This window comes from Eurosta solidaginis, chromosome 3, assembly GCF_040869045.1.
Source record: "Eurosta solidaginis isolate ZX-2024a chromosome 3, ASM4086904v1, whole genome shotgun sequence".
Classification (NCBI taxonomy): domain Eukaryota; kingdom Metazoa; phylum Arthropoda; class Insecta; order Diptera; family Tephritidae; genus Eurosta; species Eurosta solidaginis.
Window position 1 is genome coordinate 149,542,739 of NC_090321.1, and position 27,471 is coordinate 149,570,209.

Below are 27,471 nucleotides of genomic sequence, written 5' to 3' on the forward strand. Positions count from 1 at the left end.
CGATTTCGAAAATTACGAAAAATGAAAAAAAGGCCATAATTATATACCAAATACGAAAAAAGGGATGAAATATGGTAATTGTATTGGTCTATTGAGGCAAAATATAACTTTAGAAAAAAACTTGGTAAAATGAGTGTGACACCTAGCATATTAAGTAGAAGAAAATTAAAAAGTTTTGCAGGGCGAAATCAAAAGCCCTTGGAATCTTGGAACGAATACTGTTCGTGGTATTACATATATAAATAAATTAGCGGTACCCGACAGATGATGTTCTGGATCACCCTGGGCCACATTTTGGTCGATATCTCGAAAACGCCTTCACATATACACCTAAGGGCCACTCCCTTTTAAAACCCTCATTAATACCTTTAATTTGATACCCATATCGTACAAACATATTCTAGAGTCACCCCTGGTCCACGTTTATGGCGATATCTCGAAAAGGCGTCCACATATAGAACTAAGGCCCACTCCTTTTTAAAATACTCATTAACACCTTTCATTTGATACCCATATCGTACAAAAAAATTCTAGAGTCACCCCTGGCCCACGTTTATGGCGATATCTCGAAAAGGCATCCACCTATAGAACTAAGGCCCACGCCCTTTTAAAATACTCATTAAAACCTTTCATTTGATACCCATATCGTACAAACCAATTCTAGAGTCACCCCTGGTCTACCTTTATGGCGATATTTCGAAAAGGTGTCCTCCTATAGAACTAAGGCCCACGCCCTTTTAAAATACTCATTAACACCTTTCATTTGATACCCATATTGTACAAACGCATTCTAGAGTCACCCCTGGTCCACGTTTATGGCGATATCCCGAAAAGGCCTCCACTCATAGAACTAAAGCCCACTCCGTTTTAAAACACTTATTAACACCTTTCGTTTGATACCCATATTATACAAACGCATTCTAGAGTCAACCCTGGTCCACTTTTATAACGATATTCCGAAAAGGCGTCCACCTATAGAACTAAGGCCCACTCCCCTTTAAAGTACTCATTAACACCTTTCATTTGATACCCATATAGTACAAACAAATTCTAGAGTCACCCTTGGTCCACCTTTATGGCGATATCTCGAAAAGACGTCCACATATAGAACTAAGGCCCACGCCCTCTTAAAATACTCATTAACACCTTTCATTTGATACTCATATCGTACAAACAAATTCTAGAGTCACCCCTGGTCCATGTTTATGGCGATATCTTGAAAAGGCGTCCATCTATAGAACTTAGGCCCACGCCCTTTTAAAATACTCATTAATACCTTTCATTTGATACCCATACCGTACAAAATAAATTCTAGAGTCACCCCTGGTCCACCTTTATGGCGATATCTCGAAAAGGCGTCCACCTATAGAACTTAGGCGCACTCCCTTTTAAAATACTCATTAACGCCTTTCATTTGATACCCATATCGTACAAACAAATTCTAGAGGCAGGCCTGGTCCACCTTTATGGCGATATCCCTAAATGGCGTCCATCTATAGAACTATGGCCACTTCCTCTTAAAATGCTCTTTAATACCTTCCATTTGATACACATGTCATACAAACACATTCCAGGGTTACTCTAGGTTCTTTTTACAACATGGTGATTTTCCCTTACTTTGTCTCCACAGCTCTCAACTGAGTATGTAATGTTCGGTTACACCCGAACTTAGCCTTCCTTACTTGTTTTAACTTAGGTTGAAAAGAATGCTCATTAAAACTCTTCTAAATTTTTAGCTTGGTCTGCCTTACGACCGTTACCAGTGATTTAGATTTTTTTTCTATATAGGTAGAAATTAAGTTCAATTCGCACCCATCCTAATTATTTAGCGTTTTAAGGCTTTTACGCAAAAAAAAAAAAAAATTATTCTTTCAGTTACAAAATTTATAACCGATCTCATGGTATATGACTTTATTAGTTACTTCGCCGTTATACGGCCTTTTAAGAGAATGACTGAGATACATCCTTGTTAACAAAACTTTTAAGTTAAATTCGTTTTATTAGGATGACCGCTTCATTCGTTTTATTACACACCTAGATCAAAACCGCGATCATATCAATATGACGCAAATTTCACAAAACGCAAAAAGTGACTGCCTCCCCTTTTTTTCAAAGTCGTTTCTCGTGTAGAAATTAGTTACAGTTCGATAGGCATAGAATTGGGAAATCCAGAGGTACTCAACTTCGAAATTTAGAATTTTTGAGATAGTTCCCAATTGAACTAGATGTGCGCTGTCGCTGCTAGCATTACTCACACTTTCCGAAACCTTAAAACTCAAATTCGTTTCCGATTTCAATGCTGATATTCGGGCTTGAGTGCAACATATTAAAATATGCTAAGCGGTAGGCGCCACTCCTACCAGCGACTTAATCTGCAATTTTTCAGATTTGTGTTTTGTGTATAACTTTGAAGTACTTGTGGTATTCAAATATTTATCTCTATTTTCGTATGTGTTAATATGTATATACGTGCATTAATGAATACAAATATATACTACTATCACATAAAATATTCAACAATTTATCTCAGGCACGGTTGCCACACCATGTTTTCATTTGGCACCAAAATGCATCGAAAAAAGGATCAAATCTCAAAAAAAAAAAAAAGGACCAAGTTTTTGTTTTATTTTATTGGTATATAAAGAGGTATACAAGAGTGTTGTATTCGTTGTAAAATATAAAATTTTAGAATGCAAAATACTTTGCTTTAATTAAAGAAAAAAAACAAAAAATAAAATGTAGTTCATGGTATTATATTTTCACATTTCTAGAATAAGTGTATGTCGTTCACCAACCTAACGTTGTGAACCTAGTTTTGCTCAAAAAGCTTTTAGTTCCAGCATTATGTTGTTGATTGCAATGAAATAGAATGTATAGCGCAGTTAAGTTTTAGTAAGGAACGGTTCAAAAATTTCCGTTCAGGTCGAACTATGTGGAAAAATCAGTAGAGTATAAATGAAAGTAAGCAATTTTGTTAGTGCTATTTCTACAGATGCTTTCTTTTTCTCTTAACGTTTAAACTTTATATCATAGCCTAGAATCAGTAAGTGTGTGTTTTGATACCAGGCCTCAGGGTTAATGGGGTTCTCCTAGCACCTACGGGGATAATTTTACACAAAATATTTCTTCCAAAATCAAATTTCTTCAAAAGCTGAATATAAAAATAAAATTTTTTAATCGCATTCGTTGCACATTTATGAAGTTATCGCCTTAAAGAAGTATTTCTGCCTTCCAGTTAAAATATTTCTTGTGCCAAGATATTTAGTTTTAAAGTATCTTGCGTGGCCTAACCCAACAAAAGTCCTTGAATTCCTTGAACTCATTGAGCTGGGTGAGAGAGATTTAAATATCGACGTGCCTCACAAACTCTCAATATCTCTCGGTATGCTTGAATTAAGTAAGTGGTAGGTACACTTAATATAAAATATATTAGTTTCATTATTTTACTTAGTTTTCAATTCATTAAACTTCACGCTTCATCAGTTGCAAGCCGTGTAAAATTTCTTAGAGGCGCACGTGCATTTGAAATACATACTTTTAGCTCTACTAGTGACAAAAGTCTTTCACTAAGTGTTTAATAACCGATGGAAATATCTAGCCATTATTAATTTAATTATTAAACAAGAGTTTTTTTTCATAAGTCGGTTGTTTCATCAACAATTAACGACAGTGTATTTGCCAACACTTTTCTTTTTAATGTCTCATCTTAGTTATTCCTAGGTGAAATGTCACGGTTCTTGTACATTTTTATTGACTGAGCAATTATTTGTGGTGAGAAATCCATTGAAGTGAATTGAAAAGTATATATGGGTTAACGAATGTGCTGCAAATATTTTGGGCGATATTGTGAATTTTTGCCTGAGTGATAAAGAAAGAAAAGTATCAAAATCGTTGCAACTGCTTAAAAAGCACCAAAATTGAAGAAAATTGACCAGCGGACCAAATGGGGTTGAAAGGAACCAAATGAACCAAAGTGGCAACCGTGATCTCAGGTGAGTCAGCCTAGGGTCGCCAAACATTTTAAACGTGCCATATTTTCGACAGAAATATCGACAAGGTGGGAAAAAATGGAAATACAAGTTTCGGTTTACTTGCTCATGTGACAGTTAAGTGAAAAAAACTTAAAAAAAAAAAAATTGTACCCAAACTAACAGTGTCAAGTCCGAGTTTTAGTCACGGGAATGCTTTTGCTTTCTATGCTATAAGTGTGCAGAAACTGCAGCTAAGAAACATCTTTGACTACAATATTTGAAGCTTTTGGAATCTTTATCAGTTGGAATGCTTACTCATACATGGTTCTAAATATGTATTAGGTGGAAAAGAGTTCTACTGTTGCCTTTCTTCCTTTTTCTAATTACCTAAAATTGTTATTAATGGGCAAATTGTGTAAAACGCACGAATCATTTCTTCACTGAGTAACAGTAAACCTAAATGCCTTTATGAAATGTTTGGTATTATATAGTGGAGACTGAATATGAGTGACTGCGACGCAAGGTGTCACGGCGTCATACATAATCTGACAATAAAACAGCTAGACAATGAAGCAGTAGCGTGATATGTACGTGAGAAAATGATCATTCCGATTACATAAAACAAAAGAGCTATCTATACCCATGATTTAAATCTGTTACACTACACATCACTTACACGACTCTACAAAGAAAATGTGTTCTTTGTCCTAAAGTTTATTTCATGATTTTCTGTTTTATCATAAACAAACACTGAGAGAAAATACCTTTTTTCGGTATAAAGTTTGCTTTCGTAATAGTTATAGTAACAATACTCATGGCGCTAGAGGTGTTTTGTACAAATATAGAATAACCTAAAATGTCGTCGCGAAGTGTAAATATGAAGCTGATGCTTTTTGTTATTCATATATGTGGGCAATTTATTAAAATTATTTATTAAAGTTCGAGATATAAAATATGAATGAAATACATCTCTCATCCTCTGTGAAGCCTACGAAGCATATTTTGGCTGTCCTGTTTGGAATCAATACAAGACATATGTTGCTTGTAGTTATTGTAAAAGATGTTTTGAAGGTAAGCAAATTTCATTTTAATAGTAAATTAAATAAAGCAGACATATTGATTTTTTATACTCAGTTGAGCAGAGCTCACAGAGTATATTAACTTTGATTGGATAACGGTTGGTTGTACAGGTATAAAGGAATCGAGATAGATATAGACTTCCATATATCAAAATCATCAGGATCGAAAAAAAATTTGATTGAGCCATGTCCGTCCGTCCGTCCGTTAACACGATAACTTGAGTAAATTTTGAGGAATCTTGATGAAATTTGGTATGTAGGTTCCTGAGCACTCATCTCAGATCGCTATTTAAAATGAACAATATCGGACTATAACCACGCCCACTTTTTCGATATCGAAAATTTGCGAAAAGGTGCGATCATTACCAAAGACGAATAAAGCGATGAAACTTGGTAGGTGAGTTGAACTTATGACGCAGAATAGAAAATTTGTAAAATTTTGGACAATGGGCGTGGCTCCGCCCACTTTTAAAAGAAGACAATTTAAAAGTTTTGCAAGCTGTAATTTGGCAGTCGTTGAAGATATTGTGATGAAATTTGGCAGGAACGTTACTCCTATTACTATATGCATGCTTAATAAAAATTAGAAAAATCGGAGAACGACCACGCCCACTTTTGAAAAAAAAATTTTTGTTTAAGTAAAATTTTAACAAAAAATGTAACACCTTTACAGTATATAAGTAAATTATGTCAACATTCAACTCCAGCAATGATATGGTGCAACAAAATGCAAAAATAAAAGAAAATTACAAAATGGGCGTGGCTCCGCCCTTTTTCATTTAATTTGTCTAGGATACTTTTAATGCCATAAGTCGAACAAAAATTTACCAATCCTTGTGAAATTTGGTAGGGGCTTAGATTCTGTGACGATAACTTATTTCTGTGAAAAAGGGCGAAATCGGTTGAAGCCACGCCCAATTTTTATACACAGTCGACCGTCTGTCCTTCCGCTCGGCCGTTAACAGGATAACTTGAGCAAAAATCGATATATCTTTATTAAACTCAGTTCACGTACTTATCTGAACTCACTTTGTATTGGTATAAAAAATGGCCGAAATCGGACTATGACCACGCCCACTTTTTCGATATCGAAAATTACCAAAAACGAAAAAAATGCCATAATTCTATACCAAATAGGAAAAAAGGGATGAAACATGGTATTTGGATTAGTTTGTTGACGCAAAATATAACTATAGAAAAAAACTTTGTAAAATGGGTGTGACACCTACCATATTAAGTAGAATGAAATGAAAAAGTTCTGCAGGGCGAAATAAAAAACCCTTGAAATCTTGGCAGGAATACTTTTCGTGGTATTATATATATAAATAAATTAGCGGTATCCAACAGATGATGTTCTGGGTTACCCTGGTCCACATTTTGGTCGATATCTGGAAAACGCCTTCACATATACAACTACCACCACTCCCTTTTAAAAGCCTTATTAATACCTTTAATTTGATACACATATCGTACAAACATATTCTAGAATCACCCCTGGACCACCTTTATGGCGATATCTCGAAAAGGCGTCCACCTATAGAACTAAGCCCCACGCCCTTTTAAAATACTCATTAACACATTTCATTTGATACTCATATCGTACAAACATATTCTAGAGTCACTCCTGGTCCACCTTTATGGCTATATCTCGAGAAGGCGTCCACCTATAGAACTAAGGCCCACTCCCTTTAAAATACTCATTAATACCTTTCTTTTGATACCCATATTGTACAAACGCATTCTAGAGTCACCCCTGGCCCACCTTTATGCCAATATCTCGAAAAGGCGACCACTTATACAACTACCACCACTCCCTTTTAAAACCCTCATTTATACCTTTAATTTGATACCCATATCGTACAAACGCATTCTAGAATCACCCCTGGTCCACCTTTATGGCGATATCTCGAAAAGGCGACCACCTATAGAACTAAGGCCCACTCCCTTTTAAAAAACTCATTAGCACCTTTCGTTTGATACCCGTATTGTACAAACGCATTCTAGAGTCACCCCTGGTCCACCTTTATGCCAATATCTCGAAAAGGCGACCACCTATATAACTACCACCACTCCCTTTTAAAACACTCATTAATACCTTTAATTTGATACCCATATCGTGCAAACGCATTCTAGAGTCACCCTTGGTCCACCTTTATGCCAATATCTCGAAAAGGCGACCACCTATACAACTACCACCACTCCCTTTTAAAACACTCATTAATACCTTTAATTTGATACCCATATCGTACAAACGCATTCTAGAGTCACCCCTGGTCCACCTTTATGGCGATATCCCGAAAATGCGACCACCTATAGAACTAGGGCCCACTCCCTTTTAAAATGCTCATTAACACCTTTTGTTTGATACCCATATTGTACAAACGCATTCTAGAGTCACCCCTGGTCCACCTTTATGGCGATATCTCGAAACGGAACTAAGGATCACTCTCTTTTAAAATACTCATAACACCTTTCATTTGATTCCCATATCGTAAAAACAAATTCTAGAGTCAACCCTGATCCACCTTTATGGCGATATCCCTAAATGGTGTCCACCTATAGAATTATGGCCCACTCCATCCTAAAATACTCTTTAATACCTTTCATTTGATACAAATGTCATACAAACACATTCCAGGGTTACCCTCGGTTCATTTTCCTACATGGTTAGTTTCCCTTATGTTGCCACCATAGCTCTCAACTGAGTATGTAATGTTCGGTTACACCCGAACTTAACCTTCCTTACTTATTTTCTATATTTTAGTTTGGTATCGAGGTGAGAAAAGGTCTATGAAATTTGCAACACCAAGAATCTTCTTCTGCTCCAGTCGCACACGATCTGACACGACCAGTACCAGAACCACCGAAAAAATTATCGCAGAGAATTGGATCATCTCTTAGTTCTTATAAAAGCAATTCCGATAAGGAGGAAGATTTTAATGATTTTATTAGAAATTTAAATTTACCAAAGAGTAAAGCAGAGCTTTTGGACTCTTCTTCGAACAACGTTATCAAGGCCAATATAATGAAAACATTATGGGAGACCACATTTGGGGTTTATTGAGGGATTGTACCTATGAACATAAAACATAAAGTAAAAGTGTACACTTTTAAATCATTTTCCACTTTTTTGTAAGTTATTTCGATATTAAAACTTTATAAAAATATTTATTTGAATTGTTTCATTTTCAAGTAAAAATTAAAACCGCAGATTTGAAAGATTTCCTTCAAGCAGTTTCCTAAATAGGAAAGCAAACTTTTCCATGCCATATATTTTTTTTTCTTCAAATTACGACCTAAAGAATTGAAATTTAATGCTTTGAAGTCAAAGTAAAATTTTGTGTTGACCGGTGTTATTTAAAGGGAAAACCACACCACTAAGGACACATTCAGATGTGAGATCTTTATTGACCAGCCAGTTAAACCTAACCCCAAGCACACTTTGCGGAAATAAACAACAATATTGAAAGTATTTTCTAATAAAATATTTCTTGTTTGCCGAGATATAGAAGGGACTTGCCCCCAAAATGAAGGTATCAATTTCAAGCACCAGTGAAGGTAGCATTAAACACTTCTGAAAAGTTTCGTTGTCAAATGCGCTGGTACCTGTCAAGAATAAAAATTATTTGCCTAAGCTCAATTTTTCTTTATTATACGCTGTAATATGCTTTATACATTGACGCTGATTGGTGTTTTTCTCCACATATCCCTTCCAACTCAATGGAGCTCTCTTTCTTCCTATGCTTTCAGATACAGACGCCGAAGGTAATACTTTCTGAACCGGAGCCCATTTTCCACTCTCATGATTTGATATTTTCAGGGGAGGTTTTCATTAAAATACTCCAAGAGGCATCCCATCTTCTTTCGAGATTTCGAGCTATACAAATTTACCGATACCGATTTTTTCGGTAGTCAATAACGACTTGGTCTGTGGTAGCGTCTAGCGATTTTTTTCGATCGCCGGTTTAAGTCAATCGAAAGTTTTAAGTTAGCATTGCTCATACATACATCATCAAACCGTCATCCTATCCATCCGAAAGGTCACCCTCGCGTGTGTTTTGCAATTATGTCATATAAAGAAACGTACCGTAAGGAAATTCAATATACTACTTCCTCTGATTCCGACTAAGACGCGCGCCCACTTTTTATGTATAAAATATTTTTTCAAAATAAAATATAGTTCTGTGACTATTTAATGCTAAGGGGGATATCTCTGTAATTTAAAAAGCCATAACGCAAAAACTATAGAGTGACAACTGCGTTAAGATAACTTAAAACCGTGTTTAACTATTTAAAAAAACAGATGATAACCACGTGCATTTTCTATATACATATGCAAATACACATACATATAGGCCAAAAATACAAAGTCGCGATCTTTAGCCTCTGCCGGATTTTTTCCCATGTATTTGGCGATGGAAAAAAATATGTTATGTTGTTTAAACTTTTCCCAAACTAATAAAATAATAAAAAATTGTTTCAAATAAAGGTTTTCATACATAGAAATTTCAGATATTAGTTAATGTTTTGAAGACGATCGTCTTCCCAAAAATATTGTCACATCCAGCTCAAAGTGGTTCGGCAAGCACTTCGAGTGTATTTCTGCTATAAAAAGTTTCTCAGTGAATACGCATCTGCCTTGCAGATGATGTTCATAGTCGGCATAAAACATGTAGGTGTTTCCAATTTGTAGGAAAAATTAATAGGAGCACGAGCAAATTGGAAGAGAAGCTGGGCGTAAAATCTCTCCGGAGGTTATCGCGCCTAACATTTATATATTTATTTTAAAACTAGCTGACCCGTCGAGCTTCATCCCGCCTAACAGTCGATTCTTAAATTCTGTTTAATACCTTATCTTTTATTCGGGACACTGGGTCAGCTAATAAGAAAAAAAGAAAAGAGAACGTTAATAAGTCAACAAATATAATATGTGAAAAATTTAAATTCCTTTAATAGTCGCTAAAAAATCACAGTGAAAGATACAATTTCAGATTTCTTATTATGATATGTACTTATTATATTTTATTTTATTTTTACTTATTCTAAATTTAGTTTCATTTTCATTGAAGTACTTTATGGTACACGATATTTTTGTATGATTACCTGGCACGTAAATAAAAAATAAATAAATAAATTATGTATACACATATGTACGTACACGCAGCGGAGAAGAGACGCACAAACACATGCAGATATCTTATCTGAGATGCTCCCAAATGTATGAAATTATAATTGTGGAAGTGTCGCTCACAAATACACGCGAATATGAGAAGCTATACACGTGCATCTGTAGTTGTAATAACATAGCAGTAACTAAGTAAATTCTGGAAGAGCCTAGAAGTATGCAAACGAGAAATCACAGAGTATAAAAGGCCGCAACAGTAGAGGCGCGACAATCAGTTTGACTTAAGACGCTATCTGGCGAGCAATAGTAGTGTTATTGTGAAGAACTTTAATAAAGGCCATTTTGCATTATTGAATAGTGGAGTTATTTATTCAACACTTTAGTGATTCGAACTTAGCAGAAGGTTGCAAATAAGAGGATTTGCAGTAAATTCGTTACAATAGAATTGACCATGCGAGAAGCATGGGTTTTCTAGATTAATACCTCAAAGACTTAATGACGGCCCCTGGGATTTGTTTATAGTCATAGCGAAAGCAAGCCGTATTGGAAACTGAAGTCTTTTAAACTCGAATGGTACGTCAGTAGGAATCATTGGGATGCGGGGTATCAAATCGTCCTCTCCTTTATACTATCCTTTCAATATGGTTGCTTCTATTACGTTATTCAGTAATTTTTTTTTTATCGCTAACCGTGTGCCGTTATAAAGTCGCGGTTGGTTTATATTTCGCAACATTATAACTACAGATCCAACTTTTAATTGAAGACTGTGAGGCGGCAATCCTGCCAAATCTAGTAAATTTAAAAGTTCCGGTGGATAGTTCAAGACGTCATCTGATTTATATGTCTTCATTTCGACAGGAATGTCATCTTGAATTTTGAAATTTAATTCATTTACATCAGTATTTTTGGCCGCAAAAATAGCTCGTTCGCTCAACCAATCATGGAATAGGTAATTTTGAGCAACATTTGGAAACACTTTTTGAATAAGTTCAGCTTTTGATTTCGTTAACTGACAAAAACTCTCAGGAAAGGTGATGCAGCCAGTCAGCACGTCTATAGCATTTAGTACATCAGCTAGCGTTGAACGTGGAATCACTGGCAATGTTTGGCGAAAATCTCCTGACAATGAAATCATTGCGCCACCAAATTGGTTTTGGTTGTTCCGTAGATCTTTTAATGTTCTATCTAAAGCCTCTAAAGATTTTTTATGCGCCATTGTGCATTCATTCCACACTATTAGTTTACATAGCTGCAGAAACTTTGCCATTGCAGAATTCTTGGAAATGTTGCAGGTTGAGTTGCGTTCCTTTGCATATTCAATGGCAATTTCGGCTGCTTTCAAGCAAAGTTGCTGCAATGCCCGACGAAGCAAAAGCAAGAGCCATTTCATTTGTATAGCAAATTTTTGCCAATATTTAGTCATAAAAAAAGTTTTACCTGTACCACCAGGAGCGTCCAAGAAGTAAATCCCTTCAGTTCCATCATTTATTACTATTGTCACGGATATTAGCATCACTAAGCTATACCATCACTAAGGCGATGCTAAAGCCATGCTAAGCGGTATTTACGACAATAATCAAATCATGTATACACATATATAAGGCAGCCGAGAGATGTCACACACAGATGCATTTACTTATACGCCTATGTGTGTGGGAGAGACTGTAAACTACAAACTCACATACAACTGAGAGACGCTGACAAGTAGAAAATTGTAAACAAGTAGAAACTATATGAGAACTATAAACACTCGAAATAGTTGGTAAGTTCTGGAAATAGAAGAGCCTAGATGTATGCAGCGTAAACCATAAAAGCGGCGCAAGCGAGTAAAAAGTAATTCAGTTTGATTTGAGTTTCGATTAAGACGATATCTAGCGAGCAATAGCAGTATTATTTTGGATAGTAGAGTTTGACTTGAGCTATCATTCAGTTTGGTTATTAAGCAAGCTATTCGTTGCACAGTTTGAGTGTTATTGTGAAGTACTTTAATAAAGGCCATTTTGCATTATTAAATATTGGGGTTATTTATTCAACAGTTTAGTGATTCGAACTCAGCAAAAGATTGCAAATAAGGGGAATTGCAAGTAAATTCGTTACAATTGGTGTCAGAAGAGGAATTGTTGAATAAATTCCAGAGGACAACAAGGACATGGCAAAGTTCGGTGAATTGAAGATCCAGCAACTAAAGAAGGAGTTGGAGAGCCGTGGATTGAATACAAGCGGCGTTAAACTTGAACTTCAGGCACGGCTACGAGAGGCAATGGAAGCAGAAGGAATTGATGTGGAAGAGTATGTCTTTCGTCTTGATGGCGAGGATACAACAAAAATTGAAGAGAAAAACGAAACATCGCAGACGGTTACCAGCACAGACTTGAACATGATATTGGCTGCAATATCTGCACAAACATCGACAGTAGCTTCAATGTCGTCGCAAATGCCAGAAATGTCGTCACAAATGGCATCACAATTGGAATCGCAGGAGACACGCATAACTTCGAAGATTGAAGCACAAGAAAAGAATCTACTTCTGTATGGAGGAAGGTGGAGACTTGAGTCCCAATTAAGGCCGCGCAATGCAAATATCAAAAATTGCCTTTGAACTGACTCAAGACGCTTTATATGCTTTTGAGAAACAGGGGGCCAAACGCATGAGCAATACTCGAGTATTGGACAAACCAGCGATGTGTAAAGAACCTTAGTGAGGTACGGATCATCGAACTCTTTAGCCCATCTTTTAACAAATCCAAGTAAACCCAACGCTTTGTTGGCTATAGATGAAATATGCATGTTAAAATTAAATTTCGGATCAAAAAGGACACCTAGATCATTTGCAATAGATATACGCTCCAAAGGCGTACCACCTATTACATAAGATTTCAATGCTGGCTTCACTCGGTGAAATGTCATATGCTTACATTTAGAGCAATTCAAAGCTAGTAAATTTGTTGTGCACCAACATTGGAACGAGTCCTGAAGAAGATCCAAGGAACTCAAATCGGTAGGACAGTAAGTGTAGCAAAGTTTTACATCATCCGCATACATTATAGTATGGGAATATAATATTGTCTGTGGCAATTCATTAATGAAAAGGGCAAAAAGCAAAGGGCCTAGATGACTTCCCTGGGGTACGCCGGACGAAACTCCGAACGATTCCGACAGATTGCACTCGAACAGGACTTTTTGGGTCCGGTTAGAAAGATAGCTTTTCAGCCACATTAATAGGTGAAACGGAAAGCCCAGTAAATCAAGCTCATGAATAAGTAACTCATGGTTGACGGTATCAAATGCTTTGCTGAATTCCGTGTATATGATATCCGTTTGCTTGGTCTCTAAAAATCCTTCCATAACTATAGAGGTGAATACAAGCAAATTTGTAGTGGTTGACCTTTGACGAATAAAACCGTGTTGGCATGGAGATAAAAGACTAGAACACTGATATTGGAGTTGAATGGTAACAATCTGTTCAAAGACTTTAGGAATGACTGAAAGTTTAGCAATACCCCTGTAGTTTTCAACTTTTGACCTACTACCTTTTTTATGCAGGGGTATAATAAAATACTGTTTCCAAATTGCCGGGAATGACGCAGATCCCAGAGATAGCTCAAATAATTTTAAAATAGGCTCATACATGTTTTCAGCGCAGTACCCAAGCGCGCAACTAGGAACACCGTCCGGTCCCGGAGAAAAGGTGGGCTTCAAAGATTGAAGACTCTGAAGAACAATATTACCATCAATAGCAGGATTCCCAATGGAATTCCGCTTCGAATTTACGAAACTGTAAAACTTTTTTGGATTTCTAAAAAATTGGGCTTTACAACAACTCAAGTAATTTTTATAACAAAGCTGATTAAGACGGTGAAATTTAGAACGAGCTATTAGATATTTAGAGAGGTCTGCAGATGCTCCAGATTTCTTGAATCTCTTATAAAGCCTAGATTTAATGTTATTAAGTCTGATAAGTTGACTTGAAAACCAAGGGGGCTTATTCGAACATAGGGTATAGCGAGTAGGAATGCAGGTATCAAAGAAGCTACCAAGCGTACTGTAAAATATAGAGATAGCCGAATTGACATCAGTGCAAGCATAGAGATCCGACCAATCATGGGAAGCCAACAGATCATTGAGCATAATTAAATTCGCTTTGTAGAAGCATCTAGATCGGGGACGAGACTGTAGAAACTCATGTTGGGCAGTGGGAGTTAAAAAGTTTGAATCACTTATATTAACCCAAGTTAAAGTCACCAACAACAACAAGTCGATCGTTATCTCCCAACTGCGAATGCAAATCGCAGATGGCCGAGCTATGACTAGCATAAACATCCATATCCGAACGAGGTGGTATATACGAACGGCAAACAATTACGCTATAGCTACCGAATGAAAGCCTAACTGCTATGAATTCGATACGAGAGATATTGTCCAGCGAAATCAACTCAGATGATAGGTTAGATTCAACAGCAATAAGGGCACCTCCCGCTCTAGAGATGCGATCACGCCGATAAACAGCATATTTATTTGAAAAAACAATTTTTGTTGTTATATCGGCCTACTGATTTGTAAGGTCGCGGGTTCGAATCGAGCTCAAGGCCTAACAATAATTTTTTATCATTATTATTGTTATGATAAATTTTTTCTTAATTGAAAAATTTTATTTTTTTTAAATTAGAATAGAAGAAAGAAAAAATTTAGACAACTGCCAAAGCTCGTTGTATAGATCCATTTCGGGAACTGCTAAATTCCTTCATCGGCAACGTTTAGGCGCCGCTATTATAACCATTCAGCCATCACAGCGGTTTTTTGTTTGTCTTCATTATTCCTACTTCTATTCAGGTTCTTGCCAATTGATATTCACAACACTGCGACATCTGTTGCAGAATGAATGTGAAAATTGGACTTGTTTGATGGCAATGCTGCCATAGTGTCATATTTTATTGACACTTTTTCCCCGTGCTCTGGGATGTATTAACAATTTTTGTTGTTATATCGGCCTACTGATTTGTAAGATCGCGGGTTCGAATCGAACTCAAGGCCTAACAATAATTTTTATACTCAGTTGAGCAGAGCTCACAGAGTATATTAAGTTTGATTGGATAACGGTTGGTTGTACAGGTATAAAGGAATCGAGATAGATATAGACTTCCATATACCAAAATAATCAGGATCGAAAAAAAATTTGATTGAGCCATGTCCGTCCGTCCGTCCGTCCGTCCGTCCGTCCGTCCGTCCGTCCGTCCGTCCGTTAACACGATAACTTGAGTAAATTTTGAGGTATCTTGATGAAATTTGGTATGTAGGTTCCTGAGCACTCATCTCAGATCGCTATTTAAAATGAACGATATCGGACTATAACCACGCCCACTTTTTCGATATCGAAAATTTCGAAAAACCGAAAAAGTGCGATAATTCATTACAAAAGACCGATAAAGCGACGAAACTTGGTAGATGAGTTGAACTTATGACGCAAAATAGAAAATTAGTAAAATTTTGGACAATGGGCGTGGCACCGCCCACTTTTAAAAGAAGGTAATTTAAAACTTTTGCAAGCTGTAATTTGGCAGTCGTTGAAGATATCATGATGAAATTTGGCAGGAACGTTACTCTTATTACTATATGTACGCTTAATAAAAATTAGCAAAATCGGAGAAGGACCACGCCCACTTTTAAAAAAAATTTTTTTTAAAGTAAAATTTTAACAAAAAATGTAATATCTTTACAGTATATAAGTAAATTATGTCAAGATTCAACTCCAGTAATGATATGGTGCAACAAAATACAAAAATAAAAGAAAATTTAAAAACGGACGTGGCTTCGCCCTTTTTCATTTAATTTGTCCAGGATACTTTTAATGCCATAAGTCGAACAAAAATTAACCAATCCTTTTGAAATTTGGTAGGGGCATAGATTTTATGACGTTAACTGTTTTCTGTGAAAATGGGCGAAATCGGTTGATGTCACGCCCAGTTTTTATACACAGTCTTCCGTCTGTCCTTCCGCATGGCCGTTAACACGATAACTTGAGCAAAAATCGATATATCTTTACTAAACTCAGTTCACGTACTTATCTGAACTCACTTTATCTTGGTATGAAAAATGAACGAAATCCGACTATGGCGTGGTCGATATCGAAAATTACGAAAAATGAAAAAAATGCCATCAATTCTATACCAAATACGAAAAAAGGGATGAAATATGGTAAGGTAATTGGATTGTTTTATTGACGCGAAATATAACTTTAGAAAAAACTTTATAAAATGGTTGTGACACCTACCATATTAAGTAGAAGAAAATGAAAAAGTTCTGCAGGACGAAATAAAAAACCCTTAAAATCTTGGCAGGTATTACATATATAAATAAAGTAGCGGTATCCAACAGATGATGTTGTGGGTCACCCTGGTCCACATTTTGGTCGATATCTGGAAAACGCCTTCACATATACAACTACCACCACTCCCTTTTAAAACTCTCATTAATACCTTTAATTTGATACCCATATCGTACAAACGCATTCTAGAGTCACCCCTGGTCCACCTTTATGGCGATGTCTCGAAAAGGCGACCACCTATACAACAACCACCACTCCCTTTTAAAACCCTCATTAATACCTTTAATTTGATACCCATATCGTACAAACATATTCTAGAGTCACCCCTGGTCCACCTTTATGGCGATATTTCGAAAAGGCGAACACCTATAGAACGAAGGCCCACTCCCTTTTAAAAACACTCATTAACACCTTTCATTTGATACCCATATCGTACAAACAAAGTCTAGAGTCACCCCTGGTCCAGAAAGGCCCACTCCCTCTTAAAATATTCATTAACTCCTTTCGTTTGATACCCATATTGCACAAACGAATTCTAGAGTCACCCCTGGCCCACCTTTATGGCGATATCTCGAAACGGCGTCCACCTATGGAACTAAGGATTACTTCCTTTTAAAATACTCATTAACACCTTTCATTTGATTCCCATATAATACAAAGAAATTCTAAAGTCACCCCTGGTCCACCTTTATGGCGATATCTCGAAAAGGCGAACACCTATAAAACGAAGGCCCACTCCCTTTTAAAAATACTCATTAACACCTTTGATTTGATACCCATATCGTACAAACAAATTCTAGAGTCACCCCTGGTCCACCTTTATGCGATATCTCGAAAAGGCGTCCACCTATAGAACTAAGGCCCACTCCCTTTTAAAATACTCATTAACACCTTTCGTTTGATACCCATATTGTACAAACGCATTCTAGAGTCACACCTGGTCCATCTTTATGGCGATATCTCGAAAAGGCGTCCACCTATAGAACTAAGGCCCACTCCCTCTTAAAATACTCATTAACTCCTTTCGTTTGATACCCATATTGCACAAACGAATTCTAGAGTCACCCCTGGTCCACCTTTATGGCGATATCTCGAAAAAGGGTCCACCTATAGAACTAAGCCCCACGCCCTTTTAAAATAATCATTAACACCTTTCATTTGATTCCCATATAATACAAAGAAATTCTAAAGTCACCCCTGGTCCACCTTTATGGCGATATCTCGAAAAGGCGAACACCTATAAAACGAAGGCCCACTCCCTTTTAAAAATACTCATTAACACCTTTGATTTGATACCCATATCGTACAAACAAAGTCTAGAGTCACCCCTGGTCCATCTTTATTGCGATACCTCGAAAATGCGTCCACCTATAGAACTAAGGCCCACTCCCTCTTAAAATACTCATTAACTCCTTTCGTTTGATATCCATATTGCACAAACGAATTCTAGAGTCACCCCTGGCCCACCTTTATGGCGATATCTCGAAACGGCGTCCACCTATAGAACTAAGGCCCACTCCCTTTTAAAATACTCATTAACACCTTTCGTTTGATGCCCATATTGTGCAAACAAATTCTAGGGTCACCCCTGGTCCACCTTTATGGCGATATCTCGAAACGGCGTCCACCTATGGAACTAAGGATTACTCCCTTTTAAAATGCTCATTAACACCTTTCATTTGATATCCATATCGTACAAACGCATTCTAGAGTCACCCCTGGTCCATCTTTACGGCGATATCTCGAAAAGGCGTCCATCTATAGAACTTAGGTCCACGCCCTTTTAAAATACTCATTAATACCTTTCATTTGATACCCATATCGTACAAACGCATTCTAGAGTCAACCCTGATCCACCTTTATGGCTATATCCCTAAATGGCGTCCACCTATAGAACTATGGCCCACTCCCTCATAAAATACTCCTTAATGCCTTTCATTTGATACACATGTCATACAAACACATTCCAGGGTTTCCCTCGGTTCATTTTCCTACATGGTTATTTTCCCTTATGTTGTCACCATAGCTCTCAACTGAGTATGTAATGTTCGGTTACACCCGAACTTAACCTTCCTTACTTGTTATCATTATTATTGTTATGATAAATTTTTTCTTAATTGAAAAATTTTTTTTTTTTAAATTAGAATAGAAGAAAGAAAAAATTTAGACAACTGCCAAAGCTCGTTGTATAGATCCATTTCGGGAACTGCTAAATTCCTTCATCGGCAACGTTTAGGCGCCGCTGTTATAACCATTCAGCCATCACAGCGGTTTTTTGTTTGTCTTCATTATTCCTACTTCTATTCAGGTTCTTGCCAATTGATATTCACAACACTGCGACATCTGTTGCAGAATGAATGTGAAAATTGGACTTGTTTGGTGGCAATGCTGCCATAGTGTCATGTTTTATTGACACTTTTTCCCCGTGCTCTAGGATGTATTAACAATTTTTGTTGTTATATCGGCCTACTGATTTGTAAGATCGCGGGTTCGAATCGAGCTCAAGGCCTAACAATAATTTTTTATCATTATTATTGTTATGATAAATTTTTTCTTAATTGAACAATTTTTTTTTTTTTTAATTAGAATAGAAGAAAAAATTTAGACAACTGCCAAAGCTCGTTGTATAGATCCATTTCTTTCTTCTATTCTACTTAAAAAAAAAAATTTTTTTTCAATTAAGAAAAAATTTATCATAACAATAATAATGATAAAAAATTATTGTTAGGCCTTGAGCTCGATTCGAACCCGCGATCTTACAAATCAGTAGGCCGATATAACAACAAAAATTGTTAATACATACATCATACAGAGCACGGGGAAAAAGTGTCAATAAAATATGACACTATGGCAGCATTGCCATCAAACAAGTCCAATTTTCACATTCATTCTGCAACAGATGTCGTCGCAGTGTTGTGAATATCAATTGGCAAGAACCTGAATAGAAGTAGGAATAATGAAGACAAACAAAAAACCGCTGTGATGGCTGAATGGTTATAACAGCGGCGCCTAAACGCTGCCGATGAAGGAATTTAGCAGTTCCCGAAATGGATCTATACAACGAGCTTTGGCAGTTGTCTAAATTTTTTCTTTCTTCTATTCTAATTTAAAAAAAAAAAATTTTTTCAATTAAGAAAAAATTTATCATAACAATAATAATGATAAAAAATTATTTGAAAAAACCTCAGAATTGTAATTATGAGGCTTTAGCCAGGTCTCCGTAAAAGCTACAACTTGTGCAGAAAAGTTGAAAGAATTAAGGAAGAATTGAACAAGTTTTGATCGTAAACCACGAACATTTTGGTAATTAATGAGAAGACGGGACAGATCAGCAATTATCTTTGTGTTGTTATTACTGTGTCCGTCATACCGTTTTTTGGCTGTAATAAAACAGGTTTGGTCCTCGCCTTTTTTGCAAACAAGTGAACCACAGTATGCTTAGGCCAAAAAGAGGAATCAAGTACCTTATCGAAATATTCATCTGAAAGGGATATTTTAAATGAGGAGATGTCTCTCTCATATTTAAAGTTAAATTTATACACATTGATGTTACTAATGGGTGCAACACCAAGTTTAGAGCAATATAATTTTCGATAAGCGAAGCGTGTAATCGGGACACAAATACAGCCCTACGAGGTGGTACGGCGGTCACCTGCAAAGGAGTAGCGGATAGCGCACCAGAGAGCTGGGAAGGTGCGGCCGTTATAGAACAGTTGACAGAGAACGCATTGCTTGACCTAGCGTTGGTTATCGAGCCCGTCAAAGAAGTACTATTTTTTTCAGGTACACTTGTGTCGCTAGCAACAACCCCAGTATCGGTAACTGTTATTGTTGGAGCTAAATATACCGGTGGAGGTGTAGGATGAATTGGGGAGTCCAGCGAAATCCACATTGGTGACGTAGTACAAACAGCTGCAAAGGTATCACTATTAGTTCGTGCATCGTTTAATTTACAAGAGATCGTCTCACTGGAAGTCTCGACACAGCCTTGTGGAGATTCTTGTGGAAAATTCCGTGCGAGTTTTTTCCCTTATCTCATTCCTCGTATTCTAAATAAAAATTCCTTGTGAGTTTTTTCACTTCTCCCTTTCCTCCTATTCTGAGCAATGTTCGAAAAAGCGGAAACCGGTTATGGGAGAAAAGTAGGTATTATGAATGTGAGGGAGAAGGAGATTTCTCTGCCATTTCATAGGAGTTTTTTCACTAGTTAAATTAAAGGGAATGCATCAAAATAGTTAAAGGAAATTGGTTATTTTAAGAAGGACACTTATTTGTACAAATTTGTGCTAAAATATGTATATACATTCTACCACAATATTCTCACTGTTAATACAACAACAACAACAATATTCTTTATTTTAAGTCGAAAAGTATATCATAAGCAACGGAAGAGATCTTCGCATATTTGATGCAGCCATCCAGAAATTGGGCAAGGATTTTTTAAGAAGGCTTAAATAGATTTTGGCATATGGCGAAAGGGGAACTCAACTCGACTTGGCCGCCAGAAAATTGCTTTGCAGAATGAATGCAGGCAACTCCGGCGGATTTGTGTTATCCCGCCTGTCTTCTTCTTATGCTCCTCTGTTGATGTTGGTGTGGCACCAATTCATTACTCATTTCAGTGAATACCACATGAAATGCAATAATGTGCATTGTTTATACCTTATTTCTTAATTTCAAACAAATTGGCAACAAGATCTTGTTTTGGTGCTAAATATTTCGATGGGTTGTCAAACACTTTTCGTGATAGATTTTTGTCACTAATAAAGCCATTCTTGAATTAAAATCTAAATCAAAGCATGAAACTAATTTATTTTTATTAAGTGCACTTACCACTTAATTTATGTTCAAGTTATGCGTGCAAGCATACCGATAGGTATTGAGAGCATGTGAAACAATATATCGACATGCCAAACAAAAAGTGGCCCTTACAAATTTTTTCTAAAGAAGTCCTATGTAAAAATTTTGAAAGTGTTACATTTCCTTTGGGATGTCGATAATTAAATTTTACGGACACATCCCAAAAAAAAGTGAAGTGCTTAAGGAATTCCAAGACTATTGTGGAAAGCGATTTCTTGCGCACGCTACACATTGGGATACGGCTATATTTTCTATCTTTGTGTCTGGAAGTTAATTGCCTTTCTGCTGTACACCTGTCATATTCAATATCAGTTACGGCATTAATAGTTTATTTAAATTTCCGGCCTTCACTAATTAGTTCAATCAGAAAAAGTTTGTCATCAATATCAAGCACATTTTGAGTAATTTTAGGTACAATTAATATATCCAAATATTGGATATTTGAAAAATTTCAGTGTACATAATTTAGAATACTAAGTATCTTAACCCCAAGAATTTTTGTATTGGAAGTAAGGCAGAAATATTTTTTGAAAGCGATAACTTTGCTGCTTACTTAATTAATTTTTCTTAACCAGTGAAATGTCATCAAAACTTCAGTACTACACATTTGACACTTTTAATAGTTCTTAATGGTTAATCTGAGGAATGTGGCTAGATTCAATGAGTTTTGAAGGGCACATTTTTCTCTAGCACAAATTATATGAAAAAGTGTACATTTCAAAACTCGTATTTACTGAATCTAGGCCATAGATGGAAAAATTGAAGCGTGAGGGTGCATTAAATGGAAGAGTAAGGAGTGAAATAAAAAAAAAAATCTAACACCCAGCTATTGGGAACAATTTTTTTTTTAACTTTAAGGACTGATTTTATGATAAAATTGATACAACCGAGCAACCGATTGATACAAAAATACTTCCAGGAGTATCGTATACAAATAATAATTTATTATTATGTTGAAGTAATTTCTTGCAACCACGTTTTAAATAGCTAGAATCTAAGCAGGTACACACCAAAAAACGATTTTGTAGTTTTTGTGGACTAGCACAGCTTAACGTTGCATCGCCATATATCACTCACATTAATTTCAAAATCTACTATTTTTTACTTATAAACACCGAAGGACCTGTGAGATGTTGTGCTGCACGTAAGTAATCCCTGTCATATTATCGACCTAAAAAAAGTATTGTTTTTTTGTGACTGCGTACCTGATTTTGATTGCAATTGCAGCCAGAATCGATGATTGTAGATATATCCTCACTCCTTAATCGATGATTGTAGTTAATCGTAGTTTTTCTTATCATATTAAAAGCTATTATGTAAGTATCAAAATTATTTCATTGTTATTGTTAATAGTTCTCTGCTATGATTACCTCATTCAAGGCCTTGTAATCTAGTTTTCTTAATTCTAATTAATCTCGTAAGATAGCGAAGACGATTTGTTGGGTCTAACCCGTTTTCATTAAACTGTTACACTTATTTATTAATTTTACCTTGATATACATAAGAATGCTTTTGCCAAAACCTAATATCCATATTATTAAAGGTTAATCTGATAAGGTTTATGTACCAAAGGAGCAAATCTAAAGTTGAGGCGTGCTAAACTAACAACTTTCTAAATCGTGTGACAGTTAGTAGAGTCTTATGATGGTCTTCATGAAATAAGTCAAACTTGTTTGCAAATAATTATAAAACTGCAAGCAATTGGCATTTTAAGCTGTGTCATTTACGTTTCCGCACGAATTTCTTTGGGTCCTCGAACTTTGCCGTATAAACTCTACTAGTTTCTTCATTAAATTCAAATGAAGCCATTCTTTCAGAAAGAACCATTTATTGAAAGTAAAATCGGTATGCGAAAAAGGTTATTTTTTCTAGTCTTGCGTTTCACATAGTTCCATTTACGTTTCATATACCGTCAAATTGGTCCAGAAAATTTGTTTTATTGGTGTTAGAAAATGCTAGAAGGCACATTCGGATCAAACAACTTATAACTAATCTGTAATATTCCGCCTTCGCTAGACAAACTTTAAGTATTAACCACCAAGTTTTCATATGGATATTGTTCGATATTTATAGATATTAAAATATTAAATTTGACCACAAACTTGGTCAAATTAGCGAAAACGGCTCGCCATACGACGTCAAATGAGTTTACTGCCCGTTTTGACTATAAAGTGACAACTGACCAATTTGACATTGAAATTTCATAATGAAAATTTATTTTCGTTTGCCAATTGGTGTTCTATCAATAAATAATGCCACAGGATATAAAATAACGGGAAATAATGAAGGGGATTATGAAATAAATGCACACAAAATTTTAGCTGGGGTTTTGACCACACACTGCCATATCAACTTCGAATCAGTTACATACATATGTGACATAATAGTAACGTCTTCCACTACAAATGAACATCGAGGAAGTTTGTGATGCCAGTAATTTTGATCTTATGAAAGAGAACCAAGCAAGACATATAATTTACTGGCTCTAATGTATTTAAGTGGACGTTTTAAGTGTCAGTGAGAACTGCATTAAACGTTGGGTATTTAAATTATGGATTTTTTCAGACGTTGTTGTTTAAATAAATTAGGTGCTTAAAAATTTAAACTTTAAAAATATTCTAATAAGAAGTTTCCTTGGGACACAGAAATTTTCTGATTCCTCTTGGTCTTTCTTCCCGCAAGCTGCCGATTAAGCTATGTTTTTGTAATAGCGGTCTTTGTTACTAATTTTTCCGGATAATTGCTCAACTGAGAAGCTTTTTACTCAATTTATTGGTTTCTGGAATGGAGAGCAGATTCTTTGGATTATGGCGTTGTATGCTAGTTTTATGGAGTTTCGTAAATTTTTCCTATTTTAACTTTTGAATACATAAGCGGTGAGATGTTTTCACATTCATTTAAGTGTTTCAAGATACTAAAAACTGGTTTTTAATAATTTTGATCAAAGTTAGCTTGAAGGTTGGACTGATTCATTCGCCTATTCATACTCTTCTTACGAGTGGCCACTCAAATCGATACCGTTAGAAACTTCGATGTAATAGCGGTTTGAATGTAACACTATTTTAATAGGTTTTAAGATATAAAACTCTGTTCCTGTTTAAAATGAACTCAACCAGGGCTACCTACATTTTTAGCCTAAAAATTGGGGTTATTTTCAAACTTAAAAATCTAAATAGATTTTCCTCTATTTGACATAACTTTTCTGGGGTGGAAAATATTTCACTCACTATCATATTTTCTTTGATGCCATGACCATGAGCTATTCCCACACGCTTTAGTTTTATTTAAACATTCTAAAGATTCTTCAATGCTTTTTTTTTCTTCAAATAGCCTCGACTATACTCATAAAGGTTTTTTCTTTAGCTTTTTTTTCAAGTGGAAGTGTTTCAAATTTTCTGACATTTACTCAAACTATATGAATGTTTATTCGCATATACATACATACACGCAGTTTTCAGTGCGAAATAACCTTGTCCTCTGTCATTTCAGGTTTGCGTACACAGAAGGTATACACACAAATGTCTCAACCTCAGCTAATACAAATCAAATTATCGCGATTCGACGCACAACCTTGGGGCTTTCGGTTGCAGGGTGGCGTTGACTTTGCCCAACCGCTGGTCGTGCAAAAGGTATGTTCAAAAGAAAATGGTCTTAATGATATTATTTTGTAGAAATTTGTTTGTAATCACATTTATTCGCTTATAAACATATACATATGTACATATAGATGTTCATATTTATATAAATAGCATGCATATTCTTAGTAAGATATATATTTTCACAATTTGATTTTATTTAATGTTGTGTGTGCTTTTAAGCGACTATAAATAAAAAAATAAAAATAAAAAAATAAAAAAGTGACTATACACTGAAAGAAAAAGACTGGTAAAATCAACCGAAATACGGGTCAATTCAACCGAAATGTCTGTCAATTTTTATTCATCGCAACAAGATATTGAATCAACTGCGCACAAATCGTTGATTCGTAATTGACCGTTTTAGTAGTTAAAAAGAACAAAAAAAGTTGTTGCGACAGCTTTGTACGAAAGTAAATATGCGAATACATAAGTATGCATGCTTGCTACATATACATACATATGTACGCACTTACAAACCGAACTTCAATTGTGCGTACATCAAATATGCTGGCACACATTAAACATTATACACTTTATTATTTTGTTTTATTAAACACACTTTCACCAAATTTTATATTTTATAATTTATTTAATTTATAGTTTTGAACTTCGCTTTTCAAATAGAAATGAAAATAGTAGTCACAAAACTCTCAATTCTTTCAGTTGCAGCTCAGCTCATTTTCAATTTCTTCTCTCGCATGTAGTTGCCACACTTGATTGTTTCGAACAAAACTTGTAGTATAAATGTTTGACATAACATTTTAAATAGAGAACGTGTAAGTTATAGAAAAGTAAAGAATCAAATCGCAGGAAGGTAATTCACCACTGGAGTAACTTTACATGTAATTCGGCAAGTTTAATTTTCGTAACACTTTAAGGTGAAACGATTCCAAAACAACTCAAACTTGTATGTTGTCGGAAACATCAACATTAAAAAAGGAAGTTTTTTATTATCTTACTTGATTCGTTCGCGTGAGTGAAAATTCGTAAAAACTTGAACAAAATGTTAGGTACTAACTTTGGAAAAATCCTGTTCGTTCAAACAAAACTTTTGCAACAAGAGGGCGCAATTTTGCATTTCGCTTGGAGGAGAAGTTACAAAATTGTACCCGATAAATAGGTGTCCCGGTATCTCATAATTTTGTGCACAGTAAATTCGGTTTGTATTGATAACTGAAAAACTAGGTTTTTGTTGTTTTCCCAGTTTTTGTATTTTTTCGATTTGGTAGTTTTCTTATTTTGGTGTTTTTTTTAACAAGTGGCACCATCGTCACAAGTACAAAGCAGAGAGCGCAGTGAGGGTAAAATTCTCATTGAAATTTGCTCATGTATTGACAGTTTATCGCTGTTGAAATGACCAGTGAGATCAGTTGTGTTAACAGAAAAATCAGTTAGGTTGATTAGGAGTTTGTCAATTTTACAGAATTTTGTTAACTTAAGAGCGCCAATTTCTCTTCTGTTGAAATGAATAACTAATTTGTTCGCTTGACAAAGAACTCGGTCGAATTAACCATAATTCGATCAATTTCACCGAATCTCCGTTAAGTCAAGAACAACAGAACCGTTTTGTTGATTTTACTAGCACTATTTCTTTCAGTGTAGTTATGTGGTTTATTTATATGGTTTTTTATTTAATTTTGTTTCTATCTTATACCGAGGAGCAGTACGGGGGTCGAATTGAAGGAGAATTGGCGTATTTTTGCGCACGCCCCTTTTGCGATTTTTATTAATAGTTTTACCACCGATCCGCTGTACCGTATTTATCTCCATAATACTCTGCTGTTTTGACCTTTTAAACAAAATTATGGTACTATTAAAAGTTGTTTAACATTTGTATATTCACATATACATATATATGTATATGCATATAAAAAATGTTTATATGTGATATACTTAAATTAGAATTAATTTGGGGAGCATTTCTAGGAGAAACACTTTTGACCAATGTTGCTTTTTTGGATAATAGAACTCAAAATTTCCTTGTTAATGTTTTTTCGAACCATTATTTTTATACTCAGCTGAGCAGAGCTCACAGAGTATATTAACTTTGTTCGCATAACGGCATAAACTAATCGAGATAGATATAGACTTCTATATATCAAAATTATCTGGGCGAAAAAAAGAAATAACTTGAGTAAATTTGGAGGTATCTTGATGAAATTTGCTATCGCTATTTGAAATAAATGAAATCGGACTATAACCACGCCCACTTTTTCGATATCGAAAATTTCGAAAAACTCAAAGTGCGATAATTCATTACCAAAGACGGATAAAGCGATGAAGCTTGATAGGTGGGTTGACCTTATGACGTAGACTGGAAAATTAATAAAATTTTGAACAATGGGTGTGTCACCGCCCACTTTTGAAAGAAGGTAATTTGGAAGTTTTGTAATCCGTAATTTGGCAGCAGTTGAAGATGTCATGATGAAATTTGGCAAGAGCGTCACTCCTATTCCTATATGTGTGGTAAATAAAA

At 35.6% G+C, this 27,471-nt stretch overlaps 1 protein-coding gene across 15 annotated transcripts in view; it reads left to right on the top strand.

Moving 5' to 3' along the window:
• Positions 1 to 27,471, top strand: part of Zasp52 (Z band alternatively spliced PDZ-motif protein 52) — a 526,437-nt gene that overhangs the window by 81,879 nt on the left and 417,087 nt on the right. For all 15 annotated transcript variants that reach the window (XR_010950925.1, XM_067773276.1, XM_067773268.1 and 12 more), the window contains one exon: positions 24,847 to 24,986. Coding sequence is in view for 14 of the 15 variants with exons in the window: in XM_067773276.1 (XP_067629377.1) it covers positions 24,876 to 24,986 (111 nt within the window). In the remaining variant the exon portion in view is untranslated. The remainder of the gene's footprint in view (positions 1 to 24,846; positions 24,987 to 27,471) is intronic.